Source organism: Pristis pectinata, chromosome 9 (assembly GCF_009764475.1).
Source record: "Pristis pectinata isolate sPriPec2 chromosome 9, sPriPec2.1.pri, whole genome shotgun sequence".
NCBI lineage: Eukaryota > Metazoa > Chordata > Chondrichthyes > Rhinopristiformes > Pristidae > Pristis > Pristis pectinata.
In genome coordinates this window covers 13,887,438-13,901,925 of record NC_067413.1, presented here as the reverse complement: position 1 = coordinate 13,901,925, position 14,488 = coordinate 13,887,438, and the positions used below count along the sequence as shown (strand labels likewise).

Sequence of the window (14,488 nt, the reverse complement as noted above, 5' to 3'; positions counted from 1 at the left end):
GGCACTGTGACAGCGCTGCAATGAAGAAGTCCAAGAGGTTTATAAAATCATGAGGGGCATAGATAAGGTGAATAGCCAAAGTCTTTACCCCCGGGCAGGGGAGTCCAAAACTAGAGGGCAGAAGTTTAAGGTGAGAGGGGAAAGATTTACAAAGGACCTGAGGGGAAACTTTTCGCAGAGAGGGAGGTGAGCATATGGAATGAGCTGCCAGAGGAAGTGATAGAGACAGGTACAATTATGACATTTAAAAGGCATTTTGACAGTTACATAGATAGGAAAGGTTTTGAGGCATATGGGCCAAACATAAGAGACTAGCTCAGTTAGGCAACTTGGTCAGCATGGACTAGTTGGGCCAAAGGGCCTGTTTCGTTCTGTGTGTAGCTCTGTCACTCTAATGCCTCAAATCACAGTACCAACTCTAGAGGAAGGAAGTTTCAACTGGTCAGGAGAGGAAGCTTTCACGGTGTAAAATAATTAACTGAACACTTTGGGTTACACAGGGGTACCCATGTGGTATCAGGATTATTTATCCATCACTAGTCAGGTAACAGACCACATAATTGGAATAAATGTATTGGAAAAGTTTAGAAAGCCATAGGCCAAATGCTGGCAAATGGGATCAGCTTGGATGGGGCATCTTGGTCAGCACGGACCAGTTAGGCTGAAGGGCCTTTTTCTGTGCTGTATAACTCTATGACTCTATAAGCACCATCATGCTTAGCCAGGAAACAACTATAATGACTCACTATATACCATTCCAATGCGATGCATTATTCAAAGTAGATGAAGACAATGCACAATGAATGGCTCTGAAGAAACCAGCCTTGCAAATGTCCCTGCTTTGGCTTTGTGACCATTGCTTCCACCACAATTTTTTCACAGTGAATAGCAGCACTTTATCAGCTGCTGCATCATTGCATTTTGCCCTCCCCTGCCAAGTATGCTACGGGAAAAGTTTACTTGGCAGTTTATTCAAAGAATAGAACAGTACTCCAAATTTGTCATGGCCCTTGCTACTGGCGTCAGCTCATCCAGTAAAGTGAACAACTCCAGTTTTGCTGCGGTTCCAAAACTGGCTCGCTGTCTTGAATCCAAACACCATGCTGCTGGCATGGGGAACAACAATACGTAAACGGATTTTCAACATTTAATGGGTATTCGTTCATTCTCGTGTTACTTGATGCACACATGTTAAGCAAAGTTTTCAAAATACATTTGACTTGTTTATATTGGAAAAGGAACAAAAAGGGTGTGATTTTTCTGTTCAAGGTTTCACGTTCAGAGCATAAGTACACACAGGAGCTGCAAAAGGGAATTAAACTTAGTGTGTTAAACCCACCTTTTTGTATGAGGATATGTGTCAGATTTTGGCAGCTGGTAGATCCGCTGCCTCACAGCTCTGGTGACCTGGGTTCAATCCTAACCTCCAATGCTGTCTGTGAGGAGTTTGCATGTTCTCCCTGGGACTGCATGGGTTTCCTCTGGGTGCTCAAGTTTCTTCCCACACTTCAAGGACGTAAAGGTTGCTAGGTTAATTGGCCACTGTTAATTGCTCCTGGTGTGTAGGTGAAGCGGGGGGGGGGGGGGAGGGCAGGGGGTGTTGGGGGGTTTGTTGATGGGAATGTGGGAAAAATAGTTTACAGGGAAAATTAGTGGAGGGATGGGATTGCTCTGTGAGCTGGCATAGGCTCGAAGGGCTGTAATGGCCTCGTTCTATGTTGTATGAAAATATGGAAGTCCACATCCAAAGTTGGCCTTAAGGGGGACTGACCAAAACAACGTTAGATAGATATCTTTATTAATCACACATACATTGAAACACACAGTGAAATACATCTTTGCACAGAGTGTTCTGGGGGCAGCCCCCAAGTGTCGCCACGCTTCCGGCACCAACATAGCATGCCCACAACTTCCTAACCTGTATGTCTTTGGAATGTGGGAGGAAACCAGAGCACCCAGAGGAAACCCACGCAGTCATGGGGAGAACGTACAAACTCCTTACAGACAGCGGCTGGAATTGAACCTGGGTCTCTGGTGCTGTAATAGCGTTACACTAACCACTACACTACCATGCTTGACCCCATAAATAACATGCCCCCATTTAAATAACATTAAAAATTCTTTGGGCAAATTAATTGAATTACGTTCAGCTGGGTCTGAATCTGATCTCCATTTTAAAGTCCTGGAGGTTTTTGATGTACTTGGTTTGGTTGTGATCAGTGCAGAGAAAACACAGAAAACTGATGGAAAACAAAAGTTTTTCACAAGCCTGGAAAACTGCTCTCATTGCTAGAGTTCCCAACACTGGTTGGGTGTATTCCTGAAGGGTGGATCTCATGATCTCTGACCTTCAACTATCCCACCAGCTCATTCCCGTCACCAGTCTGTCTCAGTCTACTGACTTCCCATATTGAAAAGTGAAATGTGAACCCAAAAGGACTTTTTTACTGTTAGTCAAACAAACATCATCATGTTTGATACACTTAAAGTAATAAACAAGAGGAAATTTATTAAAAAAATTAATGTGGTTCTGAGCTTTCCCCTAGGATCTTCATACAGCACAGAAAAAGGCCCTTCATCCCACAGAGTCCCCATGGACCATCAAGTGCCTATTTACACTAATCCCACTTTATTCTCCCCATATCCCCATCAACTCCCCTCAGACTCGACCACTGATCTACTCTTTAGTGGCCATTTACCATGGCTAATTGACCTGACAACCTCCATGTGTTTGGGATGTGAGGGGAAACCGGAGCAATCCCACGGTCACAGGGAGAACATGCAAACTCCACACAGACCTCACCGGAGGTCAGGATTGAACCTGGGTCGCTGGATCTGTGAGGAAGCACTCCATAAGCAGTGCCAAGGCACCACTCCAGCACTTGCCCAAGAGATAGTCTTTAATTCCAGGAATCTTGAGGGAAATTGAGAAAGGTGTGGCAACGTGGCTGATGGGAGGCTTGTTTCCTTAAGGTAGAATCAAGTATTGGGGGCTTGGTCTCAGGGGTAGGGCTTGGATATTTAGCGTTGAGATAAAGGGAAGATTTCTTCACCCAGAGGTGTATAATTGGAATCTCCACCCTACACGAGACCAAGTGGTGCACAACCAGGCATTAGTATTTAGTTCACTCAGACATCTGTCAGACAGTCATCTCCAACCCGTTGCATGCATGCAGTTGGCTTGGGAGTGGCTGGAGGAGGCAGCTCTTCGCTCCTGTAGTTCGCTTGGAAATCCCTGAAGCACAGGTAACATTCATAAATTACGGGAGTCCCCAATTTCCGGGGTATGAGTAAAGTTTTTGGCAGCTTTGGGGAAATAAGCATGATGAAGACTTGATCAGTCGTGGTCTCATTGAATGGCACTGAACTCAGAACTCAGGGCACCGTATAGAGTCATAGAGTTAGACAGCACGGAAACAGGCCCTTCGGCCCAACTCGTCCATGCCAACCAAAATGCCTACCAGAGATAACCCCTTTTGACCCACTTCCCTCTAAACCTCTCCTACCCATGTACCTGTCTAAGTGCCTTTTAAACATTGTAATTGTACCCATGTCTACCACTTCCTCTGGCATCTTGTTCCATATACCCACCACCCTGTGTGTGAAAAAATTGCCCCTCAGATCCCCTTTAAATTTTTCCTCTCTCACCTTAGACCTATGCCCTCTAGATCTAGACTCACCTACCCTGGGAAAAAGACCTTATCTATGTCCCTTATCATTTTATAAACCAAGGTCACCTTTCAGCCTCCTTTGCTCCAGGGAAAACAGTCCCAGCCTATCCAGTCTCGCCTCATAATTCAAGTCCTCCAGTCCTGGTAACATCCTTGTGAATCTTTTCAGCACCCTTTTCAGTTTAATGACATTTCTTCCTACAGCGAGCGGGCCAGAACTGCACACAATACTCCAAGTGCGGTCTGAACAACGTCTTATACAGTTATCACATGACGTCTCAACTCTTGTACTCAGTGCCCTGACCGATGACCTGCTCGCTACCCATATGCAACCAAAAAAAGAGACACAAGAAACTGCAGATACTTGAATCTAGAGCAAACAAAAAGCATTCTGCTGGAGGAACTCAGTGGGTTCAATAGCATCCATGGGAGGATGTTATGAACTGTAGACGTTTCGGGTCGAGACCCTGCATCAGGACCCGTTCCCCAAGCCAACCTTCCCCGTTTCCCATGAACAGATCAGTGCATTCCGCAGAAATGGAGATGTGAAACGATATGCATTCAATGCCACTGCAAGCAGCAGGCACTTCTTCCAGGTTTACACGTATGCACGCCACTTCAACCTGCCGACTGTAACTGCAACCACTAGAGATCCCTCCCAGAGCTTGTGTGGGGTTTGAGGGGAGGGGAAGGAAGGGGGTTGGGGGGGGGGGGGGGGTCGGGCTGAGGAAATGCGCATGCGTCCAGCGACTGGCGTCAGGCGAGGTTGCAGCTTGTTATTTTTTTCTCTCTCAATCAATCAGGCCGGGAGAGAGAGAGAGAGCAGGAGGGAGAGAGAGAGAGATCAGAGAGACTGAGGCACAGGCAATGGGAGTAATATAGCCCACTGCACAGGGTTGGGGGGGGGGGCAGAGAAAATGCCACATAACACCACCGATTGAGGATTTAAAAAGGGGGAGGGGGGAGCGGGATGGTTATTCATCCTCTGCTTTGACCAGCGTGTGTTGGGCTCTGAGTGAATCCGATCCGGGAGACTGCTTGGAGAAGCAAACACACAGCAGCAGCACAATATCAAGAGAGGAGTGATGCACACACACAAAGGGAGAGCGGGTTTGCTCTCGTGTGTGGCACGGCCGAGGTGGCTGGCTGCATCGCCGCAGGGATGGAGACCGTGAACGGGAGCGCTGAGATCAAGCAGCAGTACGCGGCGGAGAAGAAGCGGCTGAACCGAGCTCCCTCGCCCGCCAGACCCCTGAAGGAGCTGCACTGCCGAGCGGTGGCCAAACCTGCGCTGAACCCTTGCAAGCCCGGGACCCTGCCCTCCTCGCCGGGCTCCCTCTCTCTAACCAAGCAGCAGCAGCCGTCGCCGCCGCCGCCGCCGCAGCAGCAGCAACAGGTCGCCGGGGTGCTGGCTCCACAGAGCAGACCGTCCCGAAGGAGCAACGCTCCGGGCTCCAAGGACAAAGCGTCGGCGCCCAAAGGCGGCGTGTCCGGCGCCAAGACCTCGCTGTCGGTCAGCCACTTCGCCAAGAGGGCTTCGTCCAAAGGCCACCACGAGAAGGGGGGCAAACAGCAGCAGCAGCTGCCGCCGGGGCACGGAGCGGAGCATCAGCACAAGAGCCAGGGGAGGAGGGTCAAGAAATGCCTGGTGGCCGAGCCCGGGGCGGCCGCCTTGCTGGCCGGCAGCCTGGCGTTGGCGCTGACCAAGCCCAGCCACACCGACAGCAGCTCCGACCTGTCGGACTGCGCCTCCGAGCCGCTGTCGGACGAGCAGCGGCTGCAAGCGCCGGAGGCGGCCAGCACCAGCGACGCCGAGTCGTGCGCCGGTTCCAGCGACGCCGAGGGCGGCAAGAGAAGCAAAGCGGCGGCCGGAGCGCCCAATCTCGGCCCGGAACAGGCGCAGCGCGGGGAACAGCAGCAGCAGCGCCCTTCGCCCCTCAAAGGAGGAGGCGAGGGGCCGAAGACGGGCTCCTCGGCGAACGGTAGGCACGGCGCCAGAGCCGGCAAAGCCCGCAACCCGTCCGAGCTGTCGCCGAGCGGGGGCGGCGCGCTGGAGGCGGAGCTGCTGAGAGAAATCGAGGAAGTCCGCTCCGAGAATGATTACCTGAAGGTGAGCCTTAAGGCTTGTCACCCACCCCTCCCCAAACTTTATCCCCACCGCTCACCACCCCTCCACCCCTTAACTTGTGTCCCTGAACACCCTGACAAAGCTGCCCTGAGTCGTGACCCAAATCCACCAATTTCTGACCACCTCAAATCAATCTGATTACATTTCTGTCACTAAAATCTGATAAATTCTGACCAATTTATTACATTTCTGTCACTAAAATATCTGACCAATTCTGACCAATTTATTACATTTCTGTCACTAAAATATCTGACCACCTCAAATCAATCTGATTACATTTCTGTCACTAAAATCTGATAAATTCTGACCAATTTATTACATTTCTGTCACTAAAATATCTGACCACCTCTAATCAATCAGATTACATTTCTGTCACTAAAACATCTGATCAATTCTGACCAGTTTATTACATTTCTGTCACTAAAATATCTGATCAATTCTGACCAAATTTATTTCATTATATGCTTGTCACAAAATCTCCTCGATATAATACCACATTTCAGAATTTTATCCCAATTTAACTAGCTAATTCTCTCCTCCATCCTTACAATATCAGTGATTTTTTTTTAAACGGGAAAAATAAGTAGTTGGTGGTGATTTGTTAGCGAGCTTATTTTGTGGTACAGCAGTATGTAGTCTGCCCCCCTTTGCCGCTTCGGTGGATACTGACTCCCTGTGTATTTTTAACGTTGCGAGATCTGGTTTCAAACAGTCCATCCGTCTTGTCACTTTCCACAGATTTGAAACTGACCAACGGGCGGTGACTGTGGAGGTGGGGCTGAGTTGGAGGGGGGGAGTGTGCCAGGGAGCTCTGGTTGGATAATGGGACCGTTTATTTTTGATTCTGACGCTGGCTTCCAGATGGATATCTAAGCGCTTTTTTTTAAAAAGAAACATAAAATGCCAGTTGGATTTAGTTCTAACTAATGAGGATTTTTTGAATGTTGGAATGGGTGCTGAAATTCAACCACTCACACACTCGCTAACCGAAGCAAACATGCGTGTGAGCACACTTTGATGACTGAAATAACCCTTTGTGCACATACAGGAACACCCAGGAATCAGGGAAAGGGTTGGATAAATAACGGAACGCCTTGTAGTGTTAATAATGCGGAAATGGAGAGTAACTCCAGGCACCGTTAAACTCAGCAACCTCATGGTTGCAGTTTGTTCCGTCATCAGCTTTGCTCAAATGGTATTTTGCTCTATGACTTACTATTGACATCTGTTGGATGACTTGAAGCTGCCGGACTTGCACTGTAGATCCAAACCAAACTTTATGTTAATTTTGTTGTTTATTTTGCACATGTGTAAGTTATATATAATTTATGTTAATTTAAGTTTGTGTTAATTTAGGTTTGTCCTCGTCTTGTAATGCACTGTATTGCCGCTGCAAAGAGCTAATTTTCATGGCATTTATACCCTGTGTATGTATGCCTATGACAACAATAAACTTGACCACAACGTTAAGTATCTTCAAGACTAACTTTTAATGTGGCAAGGTGTTCCAAATCGCTGGCACTGGAAGTATGTTGTTGATCAGTTAGGGAAGTGGCCCGAGGAGTGGCAAATGGATTTCAATACAGAAAAGTGTGATGTGATACATTTTGGAAAGTCAAACCAACAATAGGACTTGTACTATGAATGGTAGGGCACCAGGGAGTGTAATGAAACACAGGGACCTAGGAGTACAAGTGCTTAGTTTGTTGAAAGCAGCATCACAGGTGGACAGGGTGGTGAAAAAGGCATTTAGCACAATGGCCTTCATCAGTCAGGGCATTGAGTATAGGAGTTGGGACATTATATTGCAGTTGTATAAATCATTGGTGAGGCCACACTTGGAGTACTGTGTACAGTTTGGTCACCCTGTTATATAGGAAAGATATGGTTAAACTGGAAACAGTGCAGAAAAGAATTACGGGGATGTTGCCAGGACCAGAGGGCCTGAGTTATAGGGAGAGGTTGGCCAGGCTAGGTCTTTATTCCTTGGAACATAGGAGAATGAGCGGCGACCTTATAGAAATGTTTAAAATTATGAGACACATAGATAAGGTGGACGGTAACAGTCTTTTCCCCAGGGTAGGTGAGTACAAAACTAGGGGGCATAGGTGAGAGGGGAAAGATTAAAGGGGATTTAAAAGGGACCTGAGGGGCAATTTTTTCACACAGGCATGGTGAGTATATGGAATGAGCTGCCAGAGGAAGTGGTTGAAGCAGGTACAATAGTATCATTTAAGAAGCACTTGGAAAAGTACATGAAGGGGTGGGGCTAAGAGGAATATGACCGGAATGCAGGAAATTGGGACTAGCTGGGTGGGCACCATGGTCAGCATGGCCTGGTTGGGTTGAAGGGCCTGTATCCGTGCTGTGTTGCTCTATGACTATTGCAAAGGTGATAGTTCAGCATAGAGTAATGCAGCATGGAAACTGTCCTGTGGCCCAACCCGTCCATGCCGACCAAGATGCCCTTTGGTTTTGAATTGTTGCTGGAGATATTAATATTTTTTGGATAAATTTTTTCTCCTTTCTGCCTCTCTTTTTTCCCTACTCCTTTCCCCCAGTCTTTAATTTCCTCCCATTATCTCTCCTTATGATTTGTTACACTGTTACTTGTCCAGATCCCAGATGCCCACCTTCCTTTGCTGCAGTGTTAGCAGTTCATACTTTTAGGAACTTACCATTGCAAAACATTTAAAAACTAAACATGCAGGGACAACTTCCAACAGCAGGTGCCCTGTAACAGCAAGATTTGGCACTGTAAGTAAAAGTCAGTCAGGAGTATCTGAGTGATGTACATTGCTGACAACAAAATGGCAGATTGCTACAAGTCATTTAATGTTCTGAGCCTATGTCCCTCATTGGCCAGCTGGGGCCACGGTCATACCACACTCATGATGCCAGATAATGAGCGCCCAGCTATGCATTACTTGTATACATCGGTGGACAATGCACTGAGCCCGCACGTCCTTTCAGTTATTCTAAGTATTCTGGCCAGATGACTGATCCCTGCACAAAGCTGTTACAACAAAAGCTTATTCATATTTCACTAGGATTATTTACATACTCTTTGTTGTAGACACTGAAGGAAGTATTGCTCCTCATTTTTATGTTTGGACATTAAATAGACAATTGTGGGCTACGTTGAATGAAATCAAAGTAAATTAGGCATTGTCGAGATAGGTTGAGTTCATAATCGGTATTGTAGTATTTAAACCTTTTGCTGAACGGTATGTACTTGATACAGAATTAAAACCAGATTTTAATTCCTGTTTGATTGCAGTACTGGTATGTAGCTTTATATTAAGTTTTAAATGTAACTTATTCAAATGGATTTTTAAAAAATATCATTTATAAAGAAACTTTTCAGTTGGCAGTGGATGGATTCCAAATTTTGCTGGAATGGCTCCAGATCTAGTGTGTTCATTACAGTGCTCTACTGGAGACACACTGTGTGCATGTGTTCTCTACATGTGGTCAGTATCTATTTATGTATAGTGGGTATGTATCAAAGTTTGTGTACTGTATATGGAGCTAGCAGAGGTATATATGTAAGCAAATTGAATCAATTGCATAGAGTATGGTTTTTATTCACAATATGATATGTAAGGCCACATTATATGGTATGTTTGCATTGAATGACCACCCAGCTGCTTGGAATTTGTGTGGCATTTACAATGGCTAAACTGCCATCATCATTATGCTTGCATATTGCTTCAGTAAATGAAAATCAAAAGTACTACAGAGGCTGGAAATCTGGGATAAAAACAGAAAATGCTGGAAAAACTCAGCAGATCAGACAGTATCTGTGGAATGAGAGACAGTTAACGTTTTGGGTCTGATGAAGGGTCTCAGACTTGAAATGTTAACTGTTACGTATTGGGTTAGTGGAAATACACCATTGGAAAGGTAGAAATTTGAGTAAATAAACTGCCTGATCTCCTGAGTATTTCCAGGATTTTCATTTTTATTTCCAATTTTCGACATCTGCAGATTTTTGCTTTCGACGTCATTAAGCTTCTGGTGTGGTAGTTTCAGTTTATCACATAACATTACTCACACCATTAGTGATTGAGCTATAAGCAGCATCATTTCATCTAAGTGTTTTCCATCATTTAAGTAGCGCTATATTTCTGTCATTCCCCTTAACTGAAATCATCATTTGTGAATTTTATTGTTAGTTTCTTAATAAAACAAAGTTGAATAACATTTAAGTGATGGAACTTTAGCCCAGATCAGCCTGTCGTGCAGTGGTAACAGAATGACTTCTGAACATCTTGCTTACATGTGTCTGTGATGCAGTTTGATTACAGACAATCATTTGGACAATGTGGTGATGGAGTGTTTGTGGCTTCTAATTATTGAGATTCTGCAGAGATTTATTTTATTAATCTGTGGTCTTATGCTTTTGCTCTGGAATATGATGGCAGATGTTTTCCTTGGCTAAGTGTAAGGAGGTTTGGATTTTATTTAAGCAAGACGTTTGATGTTTGTGGCATTGACATGCCGGAGCAAGTTGCTGTGGTTACAGTTGATGCTCACAATCCCTGCACAGTCAGTGGACAGCTGTTTGATGTATTTTACAAACTGGTGACTATTTTTGGAGAAGTAGTGTCAGTTGGTTTGCTAATCTTGCACGTGAACAATATATTCTGCAATGTGCACACTAATTGTGTCAAATTTTTGCCTGCTAAGTTGCTTAAATAAGATTCAGGTTACTTGTCTACTTATGCTATATTAATAAGTGCTTTTACATAGGAGTTGACACTTTCAAATTGTTCACTACCTCGGAATGGGGTATACAACAATAACTACCTCAGAATGGGGCTTACAGCAATGACTATACTTAAGGTACTTCATTGGCAGTCAATTTGCATACAGGAAGTTCCTACAAATAGGAATCTGATTATGACCAGTTAATCTGTTTTTCTTAGTTAGAAAAATGTTGTCCAAGAGCACTAGAGCTAAGTCCCTGACCTATTTCAAAATGATGGCACAGAATCTTTTGTACTTCTGAGGACCTTACTTTAACATTCTGAGTCACAAGCAGCATGATTTTGAAGGAACTCAGCAGGCCAGGCAGCATCCATGGAGATAAGCAGGCGGTCAACATTTAGGGTCAGATAGTGTTTTTCATCTAGATTCCAGCATCTGCAGACCTTTGTTTCTCACCTTAAACAGCACCTTACTCCATCAGTACACCACTACAGTGCCAGCATTGACTTTGGGCTCAAGACTGGACTGGGACTTGAACTCGCAGTACTCTGCTTTAGAATCTTGAGTCTTACAAAATGTATCATAGTAGACTTTGTATTCAATATCCTTATACTGAAGCTTTGAGTTCATAGAAGTGTTTTGAGGATCCTGGAGCACCCCAATTCTGAGAGAATTTGGAAATTTATTGGCTTTATGGTTCATTCTTTCACTGCTATAAGTGCATATTTTGTACCTTTCCTTCAGGTAGTGCAGGCCACTAATGTTCATTGCCTATAGAAATGTCTGAATAATTTTCCTATAGCCATAAAATGATACAGTTCAGAATGTGGCCACTTGCCTCATTGTGCCTTAGCTCTACCTCCTTGCCTTTTCATCATGGCTCTGCATTCTTTTTTCCCCTATTGTACTACTTTGATGTACTTGTGTATGAAATGATCTGCCTGGATGGCATGCAAGCAAAAGCTTTTCACTATATATTGGTACATGTAACAATAATAAACCAATTACATTATTCTCATTCTGATATTTATCCAGTGCTCTCTGGAAGTTACAATTGAATCAGCTTCCACCAGCATCTCAGCCCATGCGTTCCCTACAACATGCCATTAACATCTTGAACCTTGATCTAATTATGCAACATTATTAGTTGTCTTCTCCATATCCAAGCTAAAAATGTCATTGTAGTTCTCATCTGCTAATTTAATTGGAACATCGAATAATTCATAAGGCATCATCTATTGTTTCTAAACTCGTACTGCTACACCCGCTGAACCTTGCATTCTGCAGGTGAACTCTGACTGCACCTTGAGAAATGCTGGCAATCCCTTTCCACTCTGGTAGTTGCAGAGTAATTGGTCGGTAATTACTTGATTGAGGAAATGTGGCTGTTTCTTTTTAAGCTTCAAAGCCTATTCTGCTTTGTAACGGATGTAATTATATGAAATAGAGGTAGTTTTTGGAAGTGTGTTGAACAAGTTTGCTATTGCACTTGTCAAAAACCCTCGGAGATGATGTGGCGTGTTGGCGATCAATGTACTGGGTGATGGAGTGATGAAGCGTGTCCTTGAATTCTAAATTCTCTAAGCCATGGAACTGACATCTTGATCATTCTTTGACACTAAGGTTGAGTCTGAAGTGCTGAAAATTCAACACTTGTATTGTGGCTAAAGCAGCATAGCGATTAAGTTATAGGAGTATTATCCAGAAGTCTGGGCTGTTAACCTGGAGACATGAGTTTGTTAACACTGTAGCTGGGGAATTTAAATAAAATAAATAAATCTTGAATGAAAAGGTAGTTTCAGTGAAGGCGATCATGAAACTGTTGGATTGCCTTTAAAAAACAGCTAATCTTCTGCAGGAAAAGTAATTTGCCATCCTTAACAAATCTGGCCTATATGTTAGTCCAGTCAATGTAGCTGACTTTTAGCTGTGAAAGCAATTAGGGATGAATAGTAAGTGCTAAAGTCCTGTAAGTGAATAGGAGAGGCCTATTGGAGGAAGAGTTATCTTCTGTGTAACTCCCAGTTGGCATTCCTGGATGGTGTTAACACATTCCTACGGCTGCATTTGGCATCTGTACCTGGGGAAGCCAGAAGGCAATCCAAGAAATGATTTGGAATGCACTACTCACATTTTCAGATCTGTTGTTCACATTGAATTTTGCAGAGTGGAGAAATGTTAAAACCAGACTGAATTTCTCAAGGTGAATGAATTAGTTCTGTCAATGTGACCAAAGAATTTCTCTAATCAATGCATTTTCATATTTTGGTATTGGTATTGGTTTATTATTATCACTTGTACCGAGGTACAGTGAAAAGCTTGTCTTGCATATTGATCATACAGGTCAATTCATTATACAGTGCAGTTCATTGAGTTAGTACAGAGTACATTGAGGTGGTACAGGTAAAAACAAAAACAGTACAGAATAAAGTGTCACAGTTACAGAGGAAGTGCAGTGCAGATAGACAATAAGGTGCAAGGTCAGTGAATCACCAAATGACCCAATATATCAAGTTTCAATAAAAGCTATTATTTAGTTGAGTCTTCCATCAGTGCTGAAAGTTCACATTGCTCACATTATTGTACAAGAGCTAGGGTAAAAAGTAGACACAAGAGACTGCAGATGTTGGAATCTGGAGCCAAAAACGACCTGCTAGAGGAACTCAGCGGGTCAGGCACCATCTGTAGAGGGATATGGACAGTCAATGTTTTGGGTCCTGGTCCAGATGAAGGGCTTTGACTAGAAACATCGTCTTTCATTTTCCTCTGCAGGTGCTGCCTGAAGAGCTAGGATAAACCTGGGATGATGGAGAGAATGCCTTGTTCAATCCCACAGGCAGATGCTCACTACCTCTATGGATATTGCAGTACAGTGGTGGTATAGGAACCATTTATAAGAGGCTTGTTGGGTCACCTCCCTGAAAATGCACAGCAGGATCTTCAGTCCCTTTAGCAACATGATATAATGTCAGTAACAAATGCTTTTATTATTTGGGGTACATGGAAAGGATTAGACTTGGTCCCACAGTGATCTTCACAGCTACCAGATGGCTGGCTGGAATCATTGGTTGAGGGCTGCCAACCCTACTCTTGTCTGATCCTGGGCTTTTCACAACTCATTAGGAGGCTCATTTAAAACATCACAAAGGTTCCAGGTCACATTGTTACACTTGATGGAAAGCCTTCAAGCTTTAAAACTTAGCCATATTTCCTCAATCTCTTAACCAGATTGCAAAGTTTTGAATACTGAAACCAATGCACAAACATCACACTTCTCTCTCTCCATTGACAGCCAGCTCCCATTAAATGGATACAAGAGAGTCCCCAATTGATATGCAATTAACACTAATTGGTATAAATCACATGGATGCAATTAAGACTCCAAGCCTACATCTGTAACCATTAACATTCTGAATATGTCCTTCTGTGGCTTGGTGTCAAATTTTGTTTGCTCATGCCCCTGTGAACTGTCTGGGGAAGTTTATTACATTAACTCTATATTGATACAAATTAGAGTTGAAAGTCTCAGTTGCAATCATATGAACTAGTGATAGGAGCAGTTATAAGCTGTTTGAGCCATTGAACCTCTTCCACATTTACTATGATCGTGGCTGAACTACATAAACTCCACTTTCCCACTCCACTTCAAGAACAGCTACTTCCCATCAACCATTCGGTTCTTGAACCAAACAGCAGAACCTTAATCACTACAGTCTAGCAACACCATGACCACTTTGATCACTTTGCACTAAAAATTGACTTTTTTTGTTCTAATTGTGTTCTTTCTTATAAAGATTGTGTGTAATTTGCATTTTTCATGTAAATGTTGCTATCTGCCTGTGGTGCTGCTGCAAGTAAGTTTTTCATTGTCCTTGTGAATATGACAATAAACTCGACTTTGACTTTGACATCATTTAATTTTTCTGATGCCTAGAAATCTTTTTTATCTCAGCTGAGCATCCACAACATTCTGAAA

General features: G+C 43.9%; 1 protein-coding gene across 2 annotated transcripts in view; it reads left to right on the top strand.

Annotated features, from left to right (window-relative positions):
- The first annotated feature begins 4,496 nt into the window (after positions 1–4,496).
- Positions 4,497–14,488, top strand: part of LOC127574282 (microtubule cross-linking factor 1) — a 166,546-nt gene continuing 156,554 nt past the window's right edge. For both annotated transcript variants that reach the window (XM_052023159.1, XM_052023160.1), the window contains exon 1: positions 4,497–5,781. In XM_052023159.1, the coding sequence (XP_051879119.1) occupies positions 4,834–5,781 (948 nt within the window). In that variant the 5' untranslated portion in view covers positions 4,497–4,833. The remainder of the gene's footprint in view (positions 5,782–14,488) is intronic.